This window comes from Carex rostrata, chromosome 3 (assembly GCF_964058835.1).
Source record: "Carex rostrata chromosome 3, lpCarRost1.2, whole genome shotgun sequence".
NCBI lineage: Eukaryota > Viridiplantae > Streptophyta > Magnoliopsida > Poales > Cyperaceae > Carex > Carex rostrata.
This window is the reverse complement of record NC_135920.1, coordinates 728327-750595: the sequence shown is the minus strand read 5'-3', so window position 1 is coordinate 750595 and position 22269 is coordinate 728327. Positions and strand designations below refer to the sequence as shown.

Sequence of the window (22269 nt, the reverse complement as noted above, 5' to 3'; positions counted from 1 at the left end):
AGTGGTTTTTTAGATTTGAAATACGAGCATGAAGAAATTTAAAGGTTTAACGAATAAAATTGCTAAAAATTCAAGAGAAATTCAAGAATCAAGATCAAGTCTGCAGGTTTTAAATATATATATAACTTTGGGATGATATATTTAAATCTAATTATATTAACTTCGTTATGTAACTTTCATGTTAAAGTAATTAGAAAGAAAAATTCTGAATATACATTTTGTAAATGTATTTTTATTCAGTGTAGTAAATAACGGTATGTATTCGTTAACGGTATATCCTCAAGTAATTAATCGAAAAATAATCAGTCGATTAATTGAAAAAATTCACAACAATTTAATTACTGCCAGTAACTAATTAATCAATTAATCAATCGATCTAAACAACAGTTTTTTACAACACTGTCTTTCTTAACCGTTAACCGTTAACCGTTAACGAGAGTTCCATATATCGATCTTTTGACATTCAAAAGTATATGGATTGAATTAAATGTGACAACGGTTTGTCTCCGTGTGATCGACAAAATAAACAAAAATAATAATAATTAAGAGGTGACTGAAATGAGCACTTTCAATAAGTCAACGATTTTCTATCTTTAGCGGCTAAAGACAGAAAATAAATCAGATGGAATAGCATATTTGATTGTGGCATAACTAGTTTTATAAGTATTTTATCACAAATACCCAACATTTTCCAATAATTTCCAACGTTTAATTTTTTTTATATATAAATATATATATATAGTGTATCACCCATTATGAAAATACTTTACAGGTTTCCACTGCATGGTGTATTAATTAGACCTCAAATTCATTATATGTCAAATCAAATAGATCGCGTATAATACTCAATTACTGATAATTAATTTTGGCGATTTTATATGTAACTTCATTATTATTATTTTTATTTGCGCAAAAGTATTTTATTGTTTAATCACATGAAATAACCATAATTAATAAGTGTGTGTATTAATCAAAGCTAGCTCCTCTAATAGTTATTTGTGCAAATATTAGGTAATATTTGAGGTATAATTGTCATTTTTTTATTGTTTAATCACGTGAAATAACTAGAATTAATAAAAAATATCTATTATGCATGAAAATTGCAGCTATTTTGCGTAAAAATTGATATAATTAATTTTTCTTTACCTTTTTTTTTTTCATAGATTCAATCTAAAAGAGTATCAAAAGATCATCGACATAAACGTGAAATCTATTTAGATTGGACTTATTTTGCTTGAGACAAGATGAACATTTTTTAAGTTTATTTAACTTGATCTAAAATTTTGAAAGTTCATTTTAGATAATTAACAAATTTTAGTTCTAAATTTTACAAGGGTCAATATTTAAATATGAGGAGGAATCCACTTACAACATTAATTTGTAAGTTACAACATCTTACAATAATTCGGTTTTACGATTTTTAAAGTTCAAACAGTCGATCCATATTAAAATGTGCTTGGAGATTAAATTTTATATATTTTTTAAATTTTCTTACTATTGATTAAGTATTTTACAAAATTGTTGTTTTTAGACAATTCTAGATCACCGGAAAACAATAGTTTTGTAAAATACTTAATAAATAGTAAAATAATTGAAAAAAATATATAATTTAATCTCCAAGCACATTTTAATATAGATATTATGTTGAACAGTTGCAGATTTGATTCCCATGCGCGTATCCTGTATAAATTGTAGTAAAGAGTTACGACATCACTTCATAAATATATCAAATGTCTTATTTTTTGGCGTACACTCTAAACAAGAAAACTTTTTCTTCACAAAATTATTAATATCTCTAAAAAAAAATAGAGGACTGGCTTGCCTCTGCATGGGGCGGTTTGGTGGGTTTATTGAGCCGCCCGTGGGCCTAGCGGTCGGGACAGTTTTGAAAAAAAAACAGATGGTAGGAGCATTTTTAAATTTTTCTTTTTTTTGGGTATTAATAAAAATGGCCGCTGAGACGCCAATTTTGATGATCCGATCTTAGACTCTTTTGAGTTTACCTAAAATAAAAAAGTTCTCTCTCAAAAAAAAAAAAAAACTATACCTAAAATAAGATATTAGAAATTTGGAATTCCAACTGATTTTGCATTCATGAAATTAAAAAATAATACACTATCTTCTCATAACATTTTGTGATGCATAATTCATTTGCACGTTCACGAATATATTCAAGAAATTTATATTTCTAGAACTTATTGAGGCGAGCATAATTTGACTACGTACAACTAGTGCATGCATTTGATTCTTTTTATATATATATTCTCTATATCTAGAAGGGGGGGAAACTTGGATGATGTTTAATTAATTAATAAAATACGTGAGCTAACAGAAAATAAGCTTATAGATGTACCTCCTTTAAATTTTTTTTTGTTTGCTAGTACTTGATACAACGGAAGTTTGTCAATGATCGAAGTTGACAACTCTTTTCAAATATATCCAATAATACGGTGTCATGTGTTAAAGATTCTAGGTCTTTCTTGGACGATTTCATACGATAAAAATCATTACTTTAAATATACTTTAAAACAAATTAAGCAAGTTCGGTTTAAGATTGACATGCATGGAAAGAAGCAGACAAGCAGTTAAAAGAAACTTAAAGGAATATAATGTATCTAAGGAGTTAGTTTCAGACATGAGCTCATAAAAGTTAACAATTCATATATCGGAACCATGATCTAGAAATCAAAAATGCATTGTTATCTAAGGTCTATAACTCATGAAAGTTAACAATTCATGTACCGGAACTATGATCTAAAAACAAATTTAGATATAAAATATTTGGGGGTAGATCTCTAAATAATTATCTAAAAATCCAAATGTCAAACTTACGAAGGTTATTTCGGAAACAATTTGTTTACTTGAGAGTTAAGAGGGTACCCAGAAAAATGCGTAAAACTGTAAAAACCAGCCGCCTTGTGTTTTCACTTTTCACCTGGGAGCTGTTTAAAGCGCAAGAAACGCATCTCCAATTCCAACTCTTGTTTGTAAAAGGAAATTAATAAAAAAAGCAAAGCCTAGAGCGAGCGAAGAGCCAAGAAGAGAAGAAAAACCCTAGCTGAGATTTACGCTCTTCTTTGCGCCGATCCAATATTTTTTAGAGCTTTTGCCGAGTTAAATCTCGTGGATCCATCTGCGGTCCGGGAGATTTAGATCGGATTTCCAATTTCCTGCTCGATCTTCGATCTTCGACGTTGGAAATGGCGTCGCAACAGCAGAATCAGTCCGGATCACCCCCATCGGCACAATTGGTTAGCACTTTAACATCATTTTCACTTCTAGATTACTGGATTATTTCTTTTTTCAGAAACCTTTGCTCAGCATCTTCAGTTTCTGATTTCATTAATTGTTCATTAACTTTGTCTATGAATGTAGGAGAACATGTAGATTTAATGTTTAAGTATATACTGTAATTACAAACCTTTTCCGCTTGATCTGATAATTGCTCTAGAAAACAATTGGCAACTCTTCAATTGTGAGTCAAGATCTCTGGTTTTGCGGAGATTTGTTCTTCTTTTCAAGGAATAGGAAGCTGACCGTTACATCTTCGACTTCAATTTGTTCCTTGATATGTTTATTCCTTGAATAAGTACGATATGATTTACATAAATGTTGCCAAATCAATTTGATCTGTCTGTGAGTACCTATTTTATGAATGCTATATGCGTTCTCTTTCAAAGTCAGGTCCCATCTCTGGGGATCGTCATTATGTAATTTGCTTGTTCATTCTTTCTTTTTTCCTTTAGACATATAGCCATGCACTCGTCCATGTGTTTTATCAGTATTATCAAAAGTGTTTTAAGATTTTTTTTTTAGAATTGTCATACACTTTATTTGCGGAGCAGCACACGTGTGGTCTTCTCAAAAGTCAGATTTGATAATAATTTTTATTGGAAAAGGTGACAATTTTCACTGGCTTCTTATACCCTAAAAAACGAATGACAATGTTTGGTGAAGGCGACTGATCGGCCTGTGCTGCTGCTCAAAATCTCAAATTCTGAGATTCAATTAGCTGATCCGAACTGCTAAGTGTGATCTACACAACAAAATCTTTGAAGGGACTGATATTTTTAGAACTTTTTACTATCCTTTTGGATAGGAGACAAACCAATTATTTTTAAAATTCTGGACAAGGCTTGAGGATTTAATAGTAAAATCCGCCCACTACCCCCATTTGAGGGTGAACAACAAATTGGTGGCACATATTCTCCATCCAAAATCTTAAAATTTGAGATTTAGAGATGTAGTGCCAGTTGATTGGTGCTATAACACCATAGCGTACATATACTGGAAACTTCAATAGCCTTTTGGTGTTTTTCCAGAATTTGCTATTAATTTTTTTTTTCTTTTGTTTCCCTAATGTTGTAGATTGGAAATGCCTTTGTGCAACAATACTACCACATACTCCACTCCTCTCCTGATTTGGTGCACCGGTTCTATCAGGAGACAAGCAAGCTTGGTCGGCCTGAGGCCAATGGTGTTATGGCCTCTGTCACTTCCACAGAGGTGAGGTCTCTAGTTAAATTAATCTTCATCCTTGATCTTACGGGAGATTAAATTTTAAGATGAAATAGATTATTAGGGCAAAGTACAGCAGTTAGCAGGCTATGAAATTCTGAAGATACAAATTTTGGATTCTTTTGAGATTACGTGATGATATTTTGATGATTAAGCATCAATTGAGGTCTCAAATAATCTCAGGAAAGTAAATAGAAAAAAAAATCACAACATATAAAATAATCTCAGGTACAATTGACAACTGCAAGCAGGGTAGTTACATTTACTAGTTTCTTAATACATATTATTAATTAAGTACTTTCTCTTGTTTGCATATTAGTAATTTATAGCCATTTACTAAATATTTAATTTCTGTCACCTTTTAACATTATCAATTACCAACTTTTAATCTGGGGTAACCATTGAGATGTTGACAAATTAATAATCATTACAAGGCATAGTGCATGCAGTGATTAAACCTTTTTGCTGAAATAAAGAAAGATTAACTGGATTTGCAAATTAATGGGATGCGTATTTGCAATATGATTAGGCAATAAACGATAAGATAATGTCGATGGAGGTGACAAAGGCGGAGATAGAGACAGTAGATGCACAGGAATCACAAAGTGGGGGTGTGATCGTGCTTGTGACTGGGCACTTGACTGGGCGCCACGATGGCGTGCGTCGTGAATTCACCCAAACCTTCTTCCTTGCTCCTCAGGATAAGGGCTATTTTGTCCTCAATGACCTTTTCCGCTACACTTCAGCATCTGTAATGCCTGTGGCTGAGCATCATGATCCCTCTGACACCCCTCATGTGCATGTAGCTGGTGAGGTGCTTGCCAATGGAACTGCTGTGCATTATCCGAGCAAGCATGGTGCGTTCTTTATGTTATTTGTTACTTGTGCCATGTCTGATTGATTTGCTTTTAGCAAATAATTCATGCTTGTTCAGGTTGCTGCTTTATAAATGGTTGAGAGTTAATAAAATGTCTGCTATTATCTGTTGGCTTGCCATAAATGTTCGATTTCCACCTTATTGATATTTCCAATTGACTCAGTAGCATTCCTTACGCAGGACTTGACCTTATTTGTGGTATTGCTTTCATTCTATTAGGATCAATTTTAATTTTTAAAGAGAATTCCTCAAACTTTAACTGGTGGAAAACATTGCCAAAGCTGAACCCGTGTCTTCTGTTGTCTTATAATCATTTGTTTGTCCAATGCTTCATTTCTTTTCTTTTCATCCTTTAGGCACACTATCTTTTTAGATAAATCTTAATTTTTACTAATATTGCTTCTGGTATGCTTTCCACTGTGGAAGCTATTTGTCATCTTTTTAACTGTGCCTTTTTTGGGATCAAGTCTCTCTGTTTTTTTTAAGAAATAACCTAGGCAGTGTTTATTTGTTCCTGTCTATATTCTTTACCTTTTTATTTACTTCGTTTCAGATGCATTGCTGCACGAGCAACATGTTATAGAACTAGAAGTGGCAGATGAGGAGACAAATGAGGAGGGAGTGTACAACCCATCAGAGAATGAGGGGTCAGTTGTGGAGGAACCACAAATTCCTGAGGTCATTAATGAAGTGCCGGATAATGCTCTTACCCCTTCCCAAGACATGCCTATTACAGTTTCATCTGCGGTTATTACTACTGGTCCTCCTGCTGTGATTACCACATCCACCGTGACAAATGATGATGCGCCAAAGAAATCTTATGCTTCCATTGTAAGTTTCTTCCACAAGTAAATGATAAAAATGATGTGTGCCCGTTTCAGCTTCCCAAGCTTTCCCTTTTATTCCTTTGTTGACTCAATGCTTGAGTGATCTTGTGTACCTTTTGATAATGTGATATAATTGATTGTCCTTGTTCTTTTTTTCTTATCCAATATGCCATTTTCTAAATTGTTTAGAGTGGTCCTTTGTGAATTTTTTTTTATGGAGATCAGCATCTCTAAAAAAAGCAGCTGTGGAAGCTGTCGTTGTCTTTTTTTATCTGACAACAAAAGGTACATAGTACTTAATTAATGGATCCTGCACAAATAAATATAAGGTGTTCACCCATGAAGCTAAATATATTTTGTATCACCATGCATGGCAAATTTTGGAAAGAAATATGGATAATGGTTCCCTGAAATGCACCTGGCGCAATTAATGGGGAAAAGGTTCCATGAAATGCCATAGTTGCAAGTTGTCATGGCAGATTATTATTGGATGCACACAGCCATGATAATGCAAGTTCAAATTAGATTAATCATCATATAAATGTCTGTAAAAGACAGTGAACAAACTGTGTATGGAATCCTTTGATTGTTCAGTATAGAAATTGATTGAAAGTCTTTAACTAGTTTTAAAAATCAATAGTTATTGTGACTGTAATAATTTTGTGTAACTTCCAATATAAGTTCTCACTGCATTATTAGTAAAAGAGACCACTCAAGGAGTTCTTTTCGTCATTATTATTTTCCGTATGAACATATTATAGCATTGTGTTCTTTTAATTTGAGAATAGAAATTCATTCGTTGAATCACATGTTGCTTGGTACATATAGGTCAAGGTGATGAAAGAAAACGCTGCCTCTGCCTCTGCCCCAGCATATGTTCCCAGGTCTGCACAACCAATGCCTGTTCCCAGGTCTGCACCGCCAGCTAAGCCAGAGAAGCAGGTGGCCCCTGCCCCTGCACCTGCACCAGCTCCTGTTGCTGATTCTCCTGCCTTCAGTTCTAATGCTGACAGCAACACTGTTCAAGAACTGGAAGGTATATAATCTTCCCTATCAATTTTTAGCTGTCAAAACATGCAATACAGTATCTATTTGATTCCATATGTTCTCATTATAGATTAATTTTTGTTCAGTACAAGAGATATTATATGGTGATGATTACCTATTGATCTATTGTATTGCTTTTGTAATCTTATGTTTTTAATTGTAGTCTTTTCTTATCCCTGTTTTTCTTTTTTCTTCGTTTCTTTATAAATGTATGTAATCAGTGGGTTCTGTCTGTGTGCTGAAGCAGCTACCTTTAGAAATTTACAAAGACTTATTGGTTGGCTGTTACAGAAATCCAATGTACCAGTGTCAAAATTGAAGATTGTGAAACTGAACTTCTCATAGTTGAATTTATTACTTCCTCTAACCAGATGGACATTCCATATATGTGAAGAATCTTCCATTAAATGCGACACCTCAACAACTCGAGGATGAGTTCAAGAAATATGGAGCTATTAGGACTGGCGGTATCCAAGTCAGAAGCCACAAGGTTTCTTATTTTCCAACCAATATTTTTAGGTTGCAAAGGGACATTTTATCTATTTACCTGCAAATGGCTTATCATCCAATATAACTCTGCAATATGATTCGTTACAAATACCCTTACAAATCGTTGACTGGTCATTTGTACTTGTGTATAGCACTCTTTACTTCTGTTTTCCACAGAATGGCTTCTGTGGAAAACTTTGGTATTTTCACTGTGTGCTGAGATGTTTATCCACAGAATGGCTTCTGTGGAAAACTTTGGTATTTTCACTGTGTGCTGAGATGTTTATCACTTTGCTGGTTGTACATAACATCTATGAAGTAGTTCCTATTATTTCAAGCAACTGCCTATTCTTTTTCCTCTCTCGGAATGAGCCAAAGTAAAGCCAGGAAATTGCTAATAGTGGGGACTCGGGCAGCACTCTTCAAGTTGGGATAATCTTGTTATAATGTGTGATTGTTTCCTTTAATGAAGTCAATTTGTCATTATCGTGTGATTCGATCTTTATGAAAAGTTAGTTGTTATGTGCAAGTAGCAAAAATAATGTTGGGGGGGGGTCAGAAATATGAAAACTTCTCGTTCTCTTTTTTTCAAAAGCACGAGAAAAATTGTGTTCAATTTGGAAGATCTTGTTTGCCCAAGGAAATTCATATGTTTTTACACATGTAAATTGACAGGCACAAGGGTTTTGCTACGGATTTGTTGAATTCGAGGAAGCCAGTGCAATCCAAAGTGCTGTAGAGGTATGTTTAGATTTGAAGCTAAAGTTAGATGGTCAATTAATCCAATTTAATTCTTGGTATTCCCACATAGTTGTGCAATTGCTAGTGCAGACCAGTTTATACTCTTACAGGGCCTGCCCATAGTGGTAAAAACTTTGTCGTCTTTATGGAAAAAATAAGTATATCATGCACCTAAAGTTTGTCTGATCATAAAATATCATGCATATATTTTCTGTACAAACTTGAATGCTTATGCATAATTTTTCTATTGATCTTATCAGGCATCACCTGTTACAATAGATGGTCGCCAATGCTTTGTTGAGGAAAAGAGGGCATCTGGTTCCCGAGGCAAGCTTTTTTCCTTCTTTTGGGGGATTTTTACTCCTATTTTAAACTTTTGAATACATCTATGCCTTTGGAATTATCAAAATTACACGTGTGCTCTGTCACATCTTTTCTTTTTAATTGATTTAAACATTAAAATCCATTTACATAAGATATAAAATGTGATGGAAATGCTTTTAACAAAAAAAACGAAACATATTGAACTAGTAAAGTGTTGTTGATTGATAACAAATAGGTTAAGTATCTGTTGATAGCAGCATGTAGTATGAAAATGCAGGGTTGATAACAATTGGGTGGGGATCCATTGACAAGGGATCATTAAATTGACAACTGTTCTCAAATCAAAGCCAAAAAGAACTTTAGAAATAGAAAATATTTTGTAAACATGCTGTTAACTTGCATAGATTGAATGTCTATCAGATTTCATAGAATATGAGTCACTTGAAACTCCATCAAAGACTGTTAAATTTGAACTTCTGTAGTGTCTTTCAAGTATGGTCACCTGATGTATGGTCTTCAAGTATGCTGCATATTTTTAAATTGAAGTTTTGATAAAAAAAAAAAAAATTGGAGTCATCTTCTGCCATCAATTTTCATTCTTTTTTCATGTGTTCGATATGCAAAACATATTGATCACATTCAGTTTAGGATTTCAAAAATTACAAGTTATTTTTACAGTTATTAAGATTGTCAAGTTAATAATATGTACGGGTATCAAACTTCTAGTGTCCTTCAAGTTGTTTCTTTATAAATTGAGCTCCTAGCCTCCTACAAATTTTGATATAGATTTAAAGATAGATTTTTGCTCGAAATATACAAGCATGTAAAGGAGATTTGACAAGAAGTTTATCGATGTTGCGCTTTTGAATAGTTGAAGTAGTTGTGGAGTTCACTTAACACAAATTTTCAAGTTATTTGACCCTAGCAAAAGTAATTGTCACTTATGGAATATCAGTATATATATTGTCTTTATGGCCTTGTTTTTTGTTTCAAGGGTATGAATAATGAAGGGTTTAAGCTGCTCTCATTATATAAAGCTGATATGCCCTAAAAAAAAATCTCTAATTTGAAAAAGAAAAATGTGCTGAAAAAAAATGTGCAATTTTACATTGGCTAATAAAACACTAGACCAAATGTCGACTCCTAGAAAGTGATGCACAGCAGTAGCTTGTATGTTTTGTAATGATCTGGTGATAGCACTAGGCTAAAATTATGTTTAATTAACTAATCGTTACATTTGCATAAATCTTCAGGTGGTGGCGGTGGTGGCGGCGGCGGTAGGGGAAGGTTTGGAGGGAGAGGTGGTAGTGGTGTGCCAAGCTTCCGGAATGAGGGTCCAAGGGGTGGCCGTGGTGGGGGTGGCTATGGCGGTAGCGGGAACCGGGGTGGCTATGGCCGTAGCGGAGACTTCAGAGGTGGCAACCGTGGGACTCGTGGGGGCAGTGATTACCAGAAGGTTGACAGTTCCACTGGTGGTCCCCGCGGGGCCCGCTCATCAGCCCCTCATGCAGCTGCCCCCAAGTAGTTTTTTTTTTTTAATTGTCAGGTAGCGTGCATGTGTTAGGAAATATTTATTTAATATCTGAACCTGCTTTGGTCGGAGAATTGGAATTCTGGGTTGGTCCGTTTTTATTAATGTGACAGTCCTGAGAGCAATTTTCCTTCTTTTTTTATAGGTTGCGGAGTTATTTATTTTTCCCTCAATCCAGAGGGGAATAAGTTTGCTCAACTGATTGTCACTGATGTATGTTGTAGAATGGTATACCGAGTCATTCGGATGTAGCTTGATTTTTTTTTTTTTTTTTTTGTTGTTCTTTAAATATTGAGAATTCTGGATCCTTTTTTATAGTTGAGAATTTTGAATGCTCATTCGGCTATTATTTTGTTATTCATAAATTTATAAAGCCAAAGCTATTATTCTTCGAGTCTTTCTTCAACAGCCTTGTATGATTTTGTGTTGTAAATTGTTGCACAGTAAAACTATTCTCTGTCGAGAGGTCGAAGCAGATTATAGAAGTCTGATTGGCGCAGTAGGTTGCTGGGTGTCCTTTTCGAGTACTCGTGGTTTAAGTGATCTGTTTAATTGGAACTTCAGTCTGTTTGACTCTGAAGGTCGATTTTTGGCTTATGTGATCTGTTTGATCTTAAAGTGAAGAAAATTTTGGTGACATCATTGATAGTGTATAAAAGATTTCTTTTTGTCGATGTTCTAAAATTCAAGGGCATATTTATGAGTTGTAACCTAAATAAGATTGGGTGATGTTGAATAAAAAACTAAGGACGTATGCGGCGACGACTTAAATGCTTTCAAAGATTTTGTTGAATGATGAGAATGATTAATTCGCCAAGACGTGAGTCTTTGGTAATTAGATCTCAAGTGATTGTCCATAAATATATGATTTTTTTTTGTATGCTCGGCGCATCTGATGTATATAGTTTGATAGTTTCAAATGTTTGGTATTAGAAATATGAAGAGTGGAACTAGGGTGTTTCTTGGTGAACTCAAGTCTAAAATCCGTTAACATCATCATCAAATTAATTCCTTGGTATGTGTGGGTTGTAGATTTCAAACTTGTACATCTGCTCCTCTACTTGGCGTGCAAAGGAAACATAATCATCATAAGACTGTTCTTAATTTTCAGGGAAAGTACCCATAAAAGAAACACTTATAACTGTATAAGATAACAACAGCGTTGAAACTCTGTATATACCATCCGAAGCGTCATAATTATCATTGATTATACTTTCATAGTTATTGTTATTAGACCTTTTCAATTCTCAACTAAACCTGAGTTTCATATTTCGAGTAGAACTAGGGTGTTCTTAAGTTCACCAACATGAACTCAAGTTTAAAATTTGTTAAATCGGTTTTAAATGATAAATCTGAACTGTTGAAACCCACTTACCTTACGAGTGATGCATTTGCATGTGAAAATTTTAAACATTTAAATTAATTTAGCATAAAGTCAATCGGTCAAAATTAGAAGGTTAATAAATTAATTTTAATACATTCATTTTTTGAACTTTTTTTGACCGCTTGGCTTTATGCTAAATTAATTCGAATGTTTAAAATTTTCACATGTAGACGCATCACTCATAAGGTAGGCAGGTTTCAACGGTTTAGATTCGTCATTTGAAGCCAATTTGACGGGGTTTAGACTTGAGTTCACCAAGCCTCTTGGTAAACTCAAGTCTGAATCGTTGAAACCCGCTTACCTTACAAGTGATGCGTCTACATAAAAAAAAAAAAAAATTTGAAATTAATTTTGCATAAAGTCAAGTGGTCAAAAAAGTTTCAAAAAATGAATGCATTAAAATTAACATTCTAATTTTGACCGCTTGACTTTATACTAAATTAATTCGAATGTTTAAAATTTTCACACGTAAACACATCACTTGTAAGATAGATGAGTTTCAACGGTTTGGATTCATTATTTAAAACCGAATTGACAGATTTTAGACTTGAGTTCAGCTGGGTGAACTTAAGAACACCCTAGTTCTACTCGAAATATGAAACTCAGTTTTAGTTGAGAATTGAAAAGGTCTAATAACAATAACTATGAAAGTATAATCAATGATAATTATGACGCTTCGGATGGTATATACAGAGTTTCAACGCTGTTGTCATCTTATACAGTTATAAGTGTTTCTTTTATGGGTACTTCCCTGAAAATTAAGAACAGTCCTGTGATGATTATGTTTCCTTCGCACGGCAAAGGAGCGCATCTCTTACAATCCAAGTAGAGGAGCAGATGTACAAGTTTGAAATCTACAACCCACATATACCAAGGAATTAATTTGATGATGATGCATGTTGACTTTGTCCACAAAAACACACCGCCAATTCTATATTATCCAAGGATCTGAATTCTGAAACACTCAACTTATTGGCATCAACATTCAACTCCCTCCCTCCGCAATTAACACCGCCAACCTATTTCTTTTTGGAAACTGACTAATTAGAATAATGTATTTTTCTTATTAAATAAGTAAAATAGCTGACTTTATAAATTTAAAATGAATTTTAATAGTAAAGACAATAAAATGGGTAAATTTGTGAGTTTTGAAATTTAGAAGGGTAAATATGATATTATGAATTTTAGAGATGGAAATACGTAATTTTAAAAATTTTGAGAGGTAAACATGAAATTCCCCCTTATTTAGTTATTTAGAATATTTTGTTGATTACATATTAAAATTCCAAGTATGATTTGTATATCTCTAAAAATGGACTGGAGGAATGAAGTAGAGGGTTTTTGTTAGATTGAGGGCAACTGCTTTGTTGTTTGTAGTAAGACTGCTTTGCTTGATGTCTCTTTTAAGAGGGACGTAGAGTTGGAAAATAGACTTAGTTCTTATCCTCAAGTAACTGGAGCTTTGATTTGTTCCAATCAAATTATTTTATTATATTTTTTAAATAATAACAAAATGTTTTCATTATTGTTCATGATAGCTAATATGTGTCTCTTTTTCTCCATACTTATAGTCAGTAATTGATGTGTTTACGTTAGTCAAATGATATTTATATTTATAAAAGATGCCATCGACATCACACTATATATTAGTTTATGTAAAAGATGACCAATGAAACAATTTGAAATTTGAGCTGTTTTTAGAGGTACATCAAAGTTCATACCCATTAATTATATCAGAATTGTTCAGTGCTATATAAATTAAGAAATTCATCATGCTCCCAATTATCTTTTTTTAGAAACCGCCATGTTCCAATTATCACGTAGCTTTTATTTTCTAAATAATTAGTATAAGAAAAGGTCAACTCCAAGTCACATAGATGGTTGCCAAAAAAAAATCATACAAATATATCTACCTATCCGATGTAGCTTGGCGAAAAATCAAGATCTTCATAATTATTTTTAATTTTTTCTATAATTATAAAATAATCATATATCATACAAATGAGTCCGGCTAGTACGATATTGGTGTTATATGACACTAACTTCAAAATTGATTGAATAGACTTCAAACGATTAATCCAAACTGTTTAAACCGATTTATTTTATGAGTGATGCGTTTACATACAAATTTTTTTTATATTTTCGAGTTATTTTAGTATCAAATCAAGCGGTAAAAATGTTGAAAAATGAATGTATTAAAATTAACTTTAAAACTCACTCATTTCACCGCTTGACTTGGTACTAAATAAATTTGCATGTAAACGCGCAACTAATGAAGTAGATCGGTTTGAACGGTTTGAATTCACTGTTTGAAGTCAATTCGATAGGTTTTGAAGTTGATGTTATATAGACTGAAACGACACTGATGTTATACTAGCTAGACTCCTAAAATGGCAAGTATGATTTGTATATGTCTCAAAATAGACTAGAGGAATGAAGTAGAGGGTTTTTGTTAGATTGAGAGGAACAAGGAACTACTAGCTTTGTTGTTGTAGTAAGACTGCTTTGCTTGATGTCTTTTTTAAGAGGGTTGTAGAGTTTGGTAAATAGACTTAGTTCTTATCCTCAAGTAATTGAAGCTTTGACTTGTTCCAATCAAATTATTTTATGAGGAGAGTTCCAATGACTCATGTTTTCCATACCTCATTATACCTCATATTTTATATCTTTGTTTTCAAACTCTAAATTGTTGATCCGAACCGCTTAACATGATAAGTATGCTAAAATATGTCTAGGGATGAAATTTTATAATTTTTGAAATTTTTTTTACTATTTTTTAAGATAGGTACAAAATTACTATTTTTGGACCATTAAAAAAAAAAAGTGATTTTCAACCCATCTTAAAAAATAGTAAAAAAATTTCAAAAATTATAAAATTTCATCTTCAACTATATTTTAGTATGGATATTATGTTGAATGGTTCGGATCGACAATTTAGACTATAAAACGAAGATATAATATATGAGGTATGATGAGATATGAAGGGCATGAGACAGTGAAACCCTCCTCTTATTTTATTATATTTTTAAAATAATAACAAAACGTTGTTATTATTGTTCACGATAACTAATATGTGTCTGACACTTGTAGTCAGTAATTGACATTTATATTTATAAAAGATGCTATCGCCATCACACTATTAGTTTATGTAAAAGATGACCTATGAAACAATTTGAAAATTTTAGCTGTTTTTAGAGGTACATCAAAGTTCATACCCATTATATCAGAATTGTTGAGTGCTATATAAAGAAATTCATCATGTTCCCAATAATCTTTTTTAAGAAACCATCATGTTCCAATTATCACGCTGCTTTTATTTTCTAAATAATTAGTATAAGAAAAGGTTTAATTCCAACTCACATAGATGGTTGCCAAAAAAATCATACAGATATAGGGGTGTCAATGATACCCTTTTAGCCATTTATCCGATCTGTACCATACTCGATAAGGCGGGTATGGGTAAGGTTTTTTTTGTCGTTAGCTTATTGGGTATGGACATGGGTAAGGATAATGGTATGAGTAAAGATTATTTCGTACCCATTATCCTATAGGGTAATTATATAAAATATAATAATATGATAATATTTTTGCAATAATTAGTGAGTACTTTTGTTATTTAGTGTATTGTTTTTGTTGTAAGAAAAATATTAAACATATTATTTTTGTTTGTATGTTTTATTCTTTAATTAAATAATTAAATTTATTGAAAGATATATATATATATATTTTTTAATTCTCTTGTTTGATAAAAAATACAATTTAGTTGAAATTGATTGCACATTTATTTTTATTTTTTATTAGTAATATCATTGCATATGTGCGAAATAAATGAGTTTTGATGTTCTATTTGTAAAATATAATAAAACTAATTATTATAGTAGTCATTATTCGTTATTCACTCGCTACCATTTCGTTACCCGATAATTTTAACGGAAAATGGTAAGGTAGGGTAAGATTAAATCTTAATAGATAAGGGTAAGATATGGATAAAATTATTCTTAATGGGTATGGGTATGAAAATGCTTCTACCCTACCTGTATCATACATTCGTACCCATTGACACCCCTGTACAGATGTATCTAGCTATCCAATGTAGCTTGGCGAAAAATCAAGATCTTCATAGTTATTTTTTTTCTATAATTATAAAATAATCATATATCATACAAATATATTGCGATATAGATATATTATTTTGTGGAGGTTCCACTTACATCCTTTTTTGGTAACACATAATTACATTCTAAATTTTTAAAGTTTTCGAATTTCAAATAGTTGATCCAAACCGTTCAACATGATGGATAAATTAAAATGTGATTGCATATCAAATTTTACATTTATTTAATTTATTAAGTATTTTACAAAATCGTTGTTTTCAGACCATTGAATTTGTATACTCATCTTAATAAATAGTAATTTTTTTTTAAAAAGTGTAAAATTTGATTTGAAAGCACATTTTAACTGTTTAGACTTTAAAAATATAAAATGTAATTCAGTGTCATCAAAAAAGAGTGTAAGTGAATTCTTCCTCTATTATTTTTTAATTTGTTCCTTATAATTATAGTGAAAAAGATTTTAACAATGACATCCGGATGACATTGAAGCTCCTTTTATGAGGACTTGGAGGCGAGTTGCAGCCTTCAAAAATCAAAACGAACGATCCATAAAAAATTACAGAGAATTATAAATGAATGATCCAACTCCTCTTAAATAAACGATCCAGCTCCTCTCAAATTACAGAGAATTGTAGACAAAAAAAATGCCCCTTCCAACATCACTGTCGTTTGGTTCAGATTTAGCGCTCAGAAAAAGCAAGAATATTGCCCACGGGCGTTGAAATTAAAAAAAGAAAAAGAAAAAGAAAAAGCAAGAATATCTCTCAAATGAAAGTACAATCGGAGAGGATCAGAAAAAAAAAAAAAAAACTGTAATAAGTTGGGGTCTACAAGAATATCTCTCAAATGAAAGTACAATCGGAGAGGATCAGAAAAAAAAAAAAAAAAAAAAAAAAAAAAACTGTAATAAGTTGGGGTCTACGTCAAATTGACAATTGTGCATGATAACCAAATGGGAACCAGACAAAATAATCAATACCAAATCCACACACCAATCATTCAAATGTCCTAATCTTCCAGAGGTCATCTCAAGTAACTCAAATTTTGAATTTAGAGCTACAACCGTCCAATCAGAATCCGGATAAATCAATCCCCTTTAATATGCGTGCCAAACAAGATCGGACGGTCCAGATTTAAAAACAATATTTGAGTTACTTTAGGTCATATAATTCCTCTTCTTCCGTCTCTCTCCACTAATAAATTTAAAAAAAAATCGGGATAAACAAACAGTCCCCTCTCCACTAATAAATTAAAAAAAAAATCGGGATAGACAAACAAGCACCTCGTACTTATCCCCTATTCCTATTCCTATTCTCCTCCCTCCCACTCCTCAGAAAAATAAATTTATTCCTATTCCTATAATGACGACCGTTGCCGGAGGAGGCATCAGATTAGGCGGAGGTGGATCCCTCCTCCGCTTCTCCGGCGATCATCCCCGCCACGGCCACCGCCACCGAAGTAATCACGTCTCTTTTCGCACGTGGGCGACCGTGGCGGGAAGAGAAACGACCCGCCCCTCCTCGCTATCCTTCTACGACCTTTTAGGCATCACAACGCGAGATGGATCGGAGGAGGTAAAGAAAGCATACAAACGCATGGCTAGGAAGTACCACCCCGATGTGTCGCCGCCTGATTGCACGGAGGAACACACTAAGTTGTTCATAGAAGTTCAAGAGGCATACGAGACCTTATCGGATCCGTCTCGCAGAGCCGAGTATGATAAGCAGCTTGCTCGCGGGTTTACCCGCTTTGCCTTCACAGGACGGGCGGCCAGGCACTATGATCCGGTAAAACTTACTAGATTAATTTCACTGGCGTGGTATTGGTATGGCTCTCTAATTGGTCCTAAGCCCCAATTTATGTAACAAAAATCCAATTTCAATCAAATTGGAAAGTGTACTGTCTTGTATTGAACTTGTCATTTGTTGTTGGTTGTAATATATTCAGATCATGGATTTCAATTTTGGTTGGTAAGTTGTGTTGCCAGGTCTAAGTTTAACTGGTATGATATTTGTTTATTGACAATAGAATCCCTAATTGATTGAGTTGAGCCTTACATCTGTAATTAACCCATCAATTTAACTCAGTAATAATTATCTTGTCCTCTACATACAATATACATGATCAAAACAGTAAAAAAGATTCAATAACTTGTGATATGAAATAAAACTATAACAATTGAATGAAATTCTGACAGGAAATGGAAAGTAAAGCAGAATGGAGAAACAGATGGCAAGATCAAATTTCAGAGCTACAGAAGCGAAGTGCTATGAAGGAAAATATTTGTGATGAGAATCTGTCATGGGCAGCCCGTATGCGCCTAAAGAGAGCTGCTCAAGCATCAATTGATTAGGGTCGGTATTGCTTGCTCTTACATAACATGTAAATATATATCATGTACACATATCTTCTATATATCACCCATCTTGAAAATATAATTGGAAAATTCCAAACTAAATACCTCCCTTTCTTCCTCATTTGCTTACAGGGCTATGAACGATGAACCGGTTTGGGTCTTTGGAGTTGGAAGGGTGAATTAATAGACATTCATATCAAGTTTAATTTGGACAGGCCGGTGAATATGTTCATAGAAGTTTTAGTGGGAGTTAAATAGTGTAAATATCATGCATGCGCGTTATGTTGGTAACAGTTGCCCTTCTAACTTCTAATTAGGATATGGTGATCATTGATCAGTGTACTTGAGATGCATGTAACTAATTTTTGTAGCTGTTTGGTAAAGATATGTAATTGTATGTACAGCTAGCCATAGGGGATTGATTTACATGCAATAAGCTAGCATAATCATTATTAATCATGAATGTCGTTCATTTCCTTTTCATTCCTCTTCTAAATTTAATAATGCATGTATTGAGATTGCATTTGATTTGGGTTACAGGTTACAACTAAATGATAAATTGCAGATCCTAGTACGTAATTAATGGTATGCTATATATCCAAAACTCTGATGAAATTGCTCTTTTAATATGGTCCGGATTCCTCGACAAAGTATTATATGCATGTCTTCATGAAATTAATAACCACACACCAAAAGATCTAGCCCTCAACAACTGAAGAACTGAACCTTAATTTTTGTATCTGTTTGTACCCCTAGATGGCACGGGTGTGGATCGAAGCTCCACTGTTCACTGAGTATTGTAGGTCGATGTTCAAAATTGAGAAATTATAATGTGAAAGGCACAATAATAATATGCAAATTTAGAAAACTTTAAAACTGTGTGCAGGTTTTAATTTTTTCCTAGAGATATACTGTCACACCCCGCGGCCATGGGTAGTAACAGTCCCCCGCCGTAAGCATACAACGCCGTGTATGCTTACAAGGCTAATCACAATTTAAACCAAACAACACGCAATTCAAAACAAGTTTCTAATATAAAATCAGAGTACACAGTCTGGATAGTAATAATACAACGAAAGTATCGCATCCGGATACCAACCATGAGGCCTACCCTATATCTATACAACCAACATATCTAGGGTCCTGAGATGGTCAGCTACTATGGCCCACTACTCGCGTGCCTCTCCGGAATCAATCGTACCTGTACCTGTAAAATAACCGGGAGGGTGGGGGTGAGAATAAAATTCTCAGTGCGAATTTGCCACAGTTTAGATTATTGGACTTGCAATCAAACTCTATATTCAAAGATGAAACCCAAACAATAAACAATGCAACAGTTATATAAGAAAACATAAATAACAGAATGCCACTACTCGACAACAGTTAATCAACCTGAAACACAGTTTACGGAATTTCAATATGGATTTCAACACACAACATGTACTTTGGCTTAACTCGATTCCTAACGCAGTTCATTAGGGCTTGTAGCAATTACAGATGTTCTCTCGAGCTGAACCGTTATCAAACCCACATCTGTAGGGTTACAAGCGCCTACAGATGGCCAACCAAGCTGGACCCTTTATCGGACACCCATCTGTAATTGCTGTTTGGCTTAACCATTTCCTAAGGTCCGGTTACAAGTCACCAATACAGGTCAACTTGACACATATGCAAACACACGGACTCAAAGTTACCTATACAGGTCAACTTTGCTAAATCTCAAGCAAATATATCTCAAGCCACACATATAGGTCAGTCTCGCAAATTCTACAGATCGACGCATAAGTCAGCAGCGTCACCTGAATCCAGCCACCTAAACAGGTCGGTCTGGCAAATTCTACAGATCGACGCATAAGTCAGCAGCGTCACCTGAATCCAGCCACCTAAACAGGTCGGTCTGGCAAATTCTACAGATCGACGCATAAGTCAGCAGCGTCACCTGAATCCAGCCACCTTAACAGGTCGGCCTGGCAAATTCGTAAACACAGGTCAACGGATAGGTCACCGTTACCTTATCCAGCCACCTAAACAGGTCGGCCTGGCAGATTCATTCACAACAAGCACAATTCATAGAACTAAACAATTAATAACCATACCAACATGCAAATCAATCTTAACTAAAACAATTCAATCCTTCTCATTTATGCAATAATCAATATACAGCATGAATTCCAAAATATGCAACAATTAATCATTCAACATGACAAACGAATAAACAGTTTAATTCCTGAAAACAAAGTATCAAACAAGTCCAAGAATCCCGCACCTTATTATGACGAGCGTACCGCTTAAGCTAAGGATCGGACGTCTCGTATGGTCTCGCAAGTTCTTGCTCGACCGAGCCTACACCTATATTATACGTATACTAGGTTTAACATTGGTTCAGGATCGAGGAGTTTAATCGAGTGGTGCTAGGGCTTATACCTTCCCTATTCAATTTCTATGTTTTTGGTATCAATTCGTTCGGTTCATTATTTCTTACCAAAATCCTCTAGGTCCTCGGGACCATACAACTCTCCATTTGGTGACCATCAATCACCGGTTCACTACCTTGGTTCTCGGTTCATTTCAATTTACCGTTTGGTTAACCCTAATTTGGTCAAAACCTCAAACCGGCTGTTAAATGTTCTAAAAATTCACGATCAGGAGGCAACCCTACCGATTACAAGTCTAATTGGTCGGGTTAAGCAAATCAAATCACGATTAGGCCAACTTTCAATTTTGGCACGAAACCCTAGAAATCAGATTTCATAAATCGGAAGAAATCGGGAAAAAGAATGACAAACAAACTAGTAAGAAGTGTAGAGGAACTAGTCCTCGAGCAATTCGAGCACAAATCTCGGGTTTAAAACGAGAATCCGAGAAATCGAGAAAATTCGAGGTTTCGAAAGTAAAAAGGAGAGAAAGAAATACCAAATAGAAGGGTTCTGAGAGATCCTCGGCTGCTTTCTCGGTTCCAAACTCGATTTCTCGCAACAATCGGGAGTCTGGAAGAAACGGAAACTCACGGGATCTTTTCCTTCTCTCTTAACCGAAAATAACTTAGAAATGGGGATAATGGTGAAGTGAGAGAGAGAGAAGGTTTAATTTGGGTTTTAGGGTTAAAATTACCCTGAATGCGGATTAGCCAATCCGCACTGCGGGTTACCTAATCCGCACTCGAGACTTAGTCGGTTGTCAGCCGAATCCAGGAAAAGTCCGAGCCTACTGCGGATGAACCTGATCCGCACTCACTACTTAGCCGATTTCAAGAAAATTCAGTGCAATACAGAAATTCATGAGTGCGGCTAAACTAATCCGCACTGCGGATCCCTCACCCGCACTCACTACTTAGTCGATTTCAGGAAAATTCAGTGCAATACAGAAATTCATGAGTGCGGCTAAACTAATCCGCACTGCGGATCCCTCACCCGCACTCACTACTTAGTCATATTTTTGTCAAAATTCCAGAAAAATCCTGAGCCACTGCGGATGAGGTTGATCCGCACTGCGGTCAATCTAATCCGCACTGAGCCCATAAGGTTCCGAAATCTCGAAATTTCGACGCGGTTTCAATTCACAATTAACTTACTTATTTAGGGAAACCTTAATTAAGGTTTAAACTTCCATTTTATTAACACAATTTATCGGTTCTTCCTTTTAAATCATTTCAATTTAATTGTAAAAATTTCGTAACGTAACATTTACACATATGTGCATTTATATATATTGAATGCATAGCGAACTTATTTTTCTAAACTTTCGAGTTTAATTCAAACCATATATCGATCTATCAGTCCTTTCACAAATTATAAATTTATAAGAAAAGTTGCTTCAGTTCAAACTCCCGATCTGCACTTTGCTGTCAAGAATTAGACAAATGCTTTGAATGACAGGGCGGACTCAGATAGAACAAGCATCTTTAGATTTTGAATTTTTATGAAGATTTATAGGTTAAGAGTTAAGACTAAGAGCCTGTTTGTTTGTCACGAATTGTGTGGGATGGAATTTGACCGGTTCGGGAACTCATTTTTTTTATTTGTGGAAACCCATACTCATAATACGCATGGAAATAATTATGGGA

The 22269-nt window shown here is 34.2% G+C and overlaps 2 protein-coding genes across 3 annotated transcripts; both read left to right on the top strand.

Moving 5' to 3' along the window:
• The first annotated feature begins 2899 nt into the window (after positions 1-2899).
• Positions 2900-10692, top strand: LOC144552111 (nuclear transport factor 2-like). 2 transcript variants are annotated; one of them, XR_013510951.1, is made up of 9 exons: positions 2900-3251; positions 4369-4506; positions 5048-5375; positions 5949-6226; positions 7051-7258; positions 7641-7759; positions 8434-8499; positions 8760-9330; positions 9397-10692. XR_013510951.1 is itself a non-coding variant. In XM_078300214.1 (9 exons), exons 1-9 carry the CDS (start codon positions 3201-3203, stop codon positions 10346-10348), a joined length of 1509 nt encoding a protein of 502 aa, XP_078156340.1. In that variant the 5' UTR covers positions 2900-3200; the 3' UTR covers positions 10349-10692. The 2 variants fall into 2 exon arrangements, 1 of the variants encoding a protein (XP_078156340.1); XM_078300214.1 differs by having other exon boundaries at positions 8760-8829; positions 10098-10692.
• A 6436-nt stretch (positions 10693-17128) lies between these two features.
• On the top strand, positions 17129-18689 carry LOC144552110 (chaperone protein dnaJ 20, chloroplastic-like). The gene is made up of 3 exons (XM_078300212.1): positions 17129-17637; positions 18048-18204; positions 18339-18689. The coding sequence occupies exons 1-2, from the start codon at positions 17212-17214 to the stop codon at positions 18201-18203; spliced, it is 582 nt and encodes a 193-aa protein (XP_078156338.1). The 5' UTR covers positions 17129-17211; the 3' UTR covers position 18204; positions 18339-18689.
• Positions 18690-22269: the final 3580 nt, after the last annotated feature.

Excerpts from the sequence above, each read along its gene's own strand:
- LOC144552111 (XM_078300214.1), top strand. The coding sequence starts at position 3,201 with ATGGCGTCGCAACAGCAGAATCAGTCCGGATCACCCCCATCGGCACAA. Across the intron at positions 7,259-7,640 it reads CACTGTTCAAGAACTGGAAG|ATGGACATTCCATATATGTG; the intron begins GTATATAATCTT and ends TCCTCTAACCAG. Across the intron at positions 8,830-10,097 it reads GGCATCTGGTTCCCGAGGCA|GCGGTAGGGGAAGGTTTGGA; the intron begins AGCTTTTTTCCT and ends GTGGTGGCGGCG.
- LOC144552110 (XM_078300212.1), top strand. The coding sequence starts at position 17,212 with ATGACGACCGTTGCCGGAGGAGGCATCAGATTAGGCGGAGGTGGATCC. Across the intron at positions 17,638-18,047 it reads CGGCCAGGCACTATGATCCG|GAAATGGAAAGTAAAGCAGA; the intron begins GTAAAACTTACT and ends AAATTCTGACAG.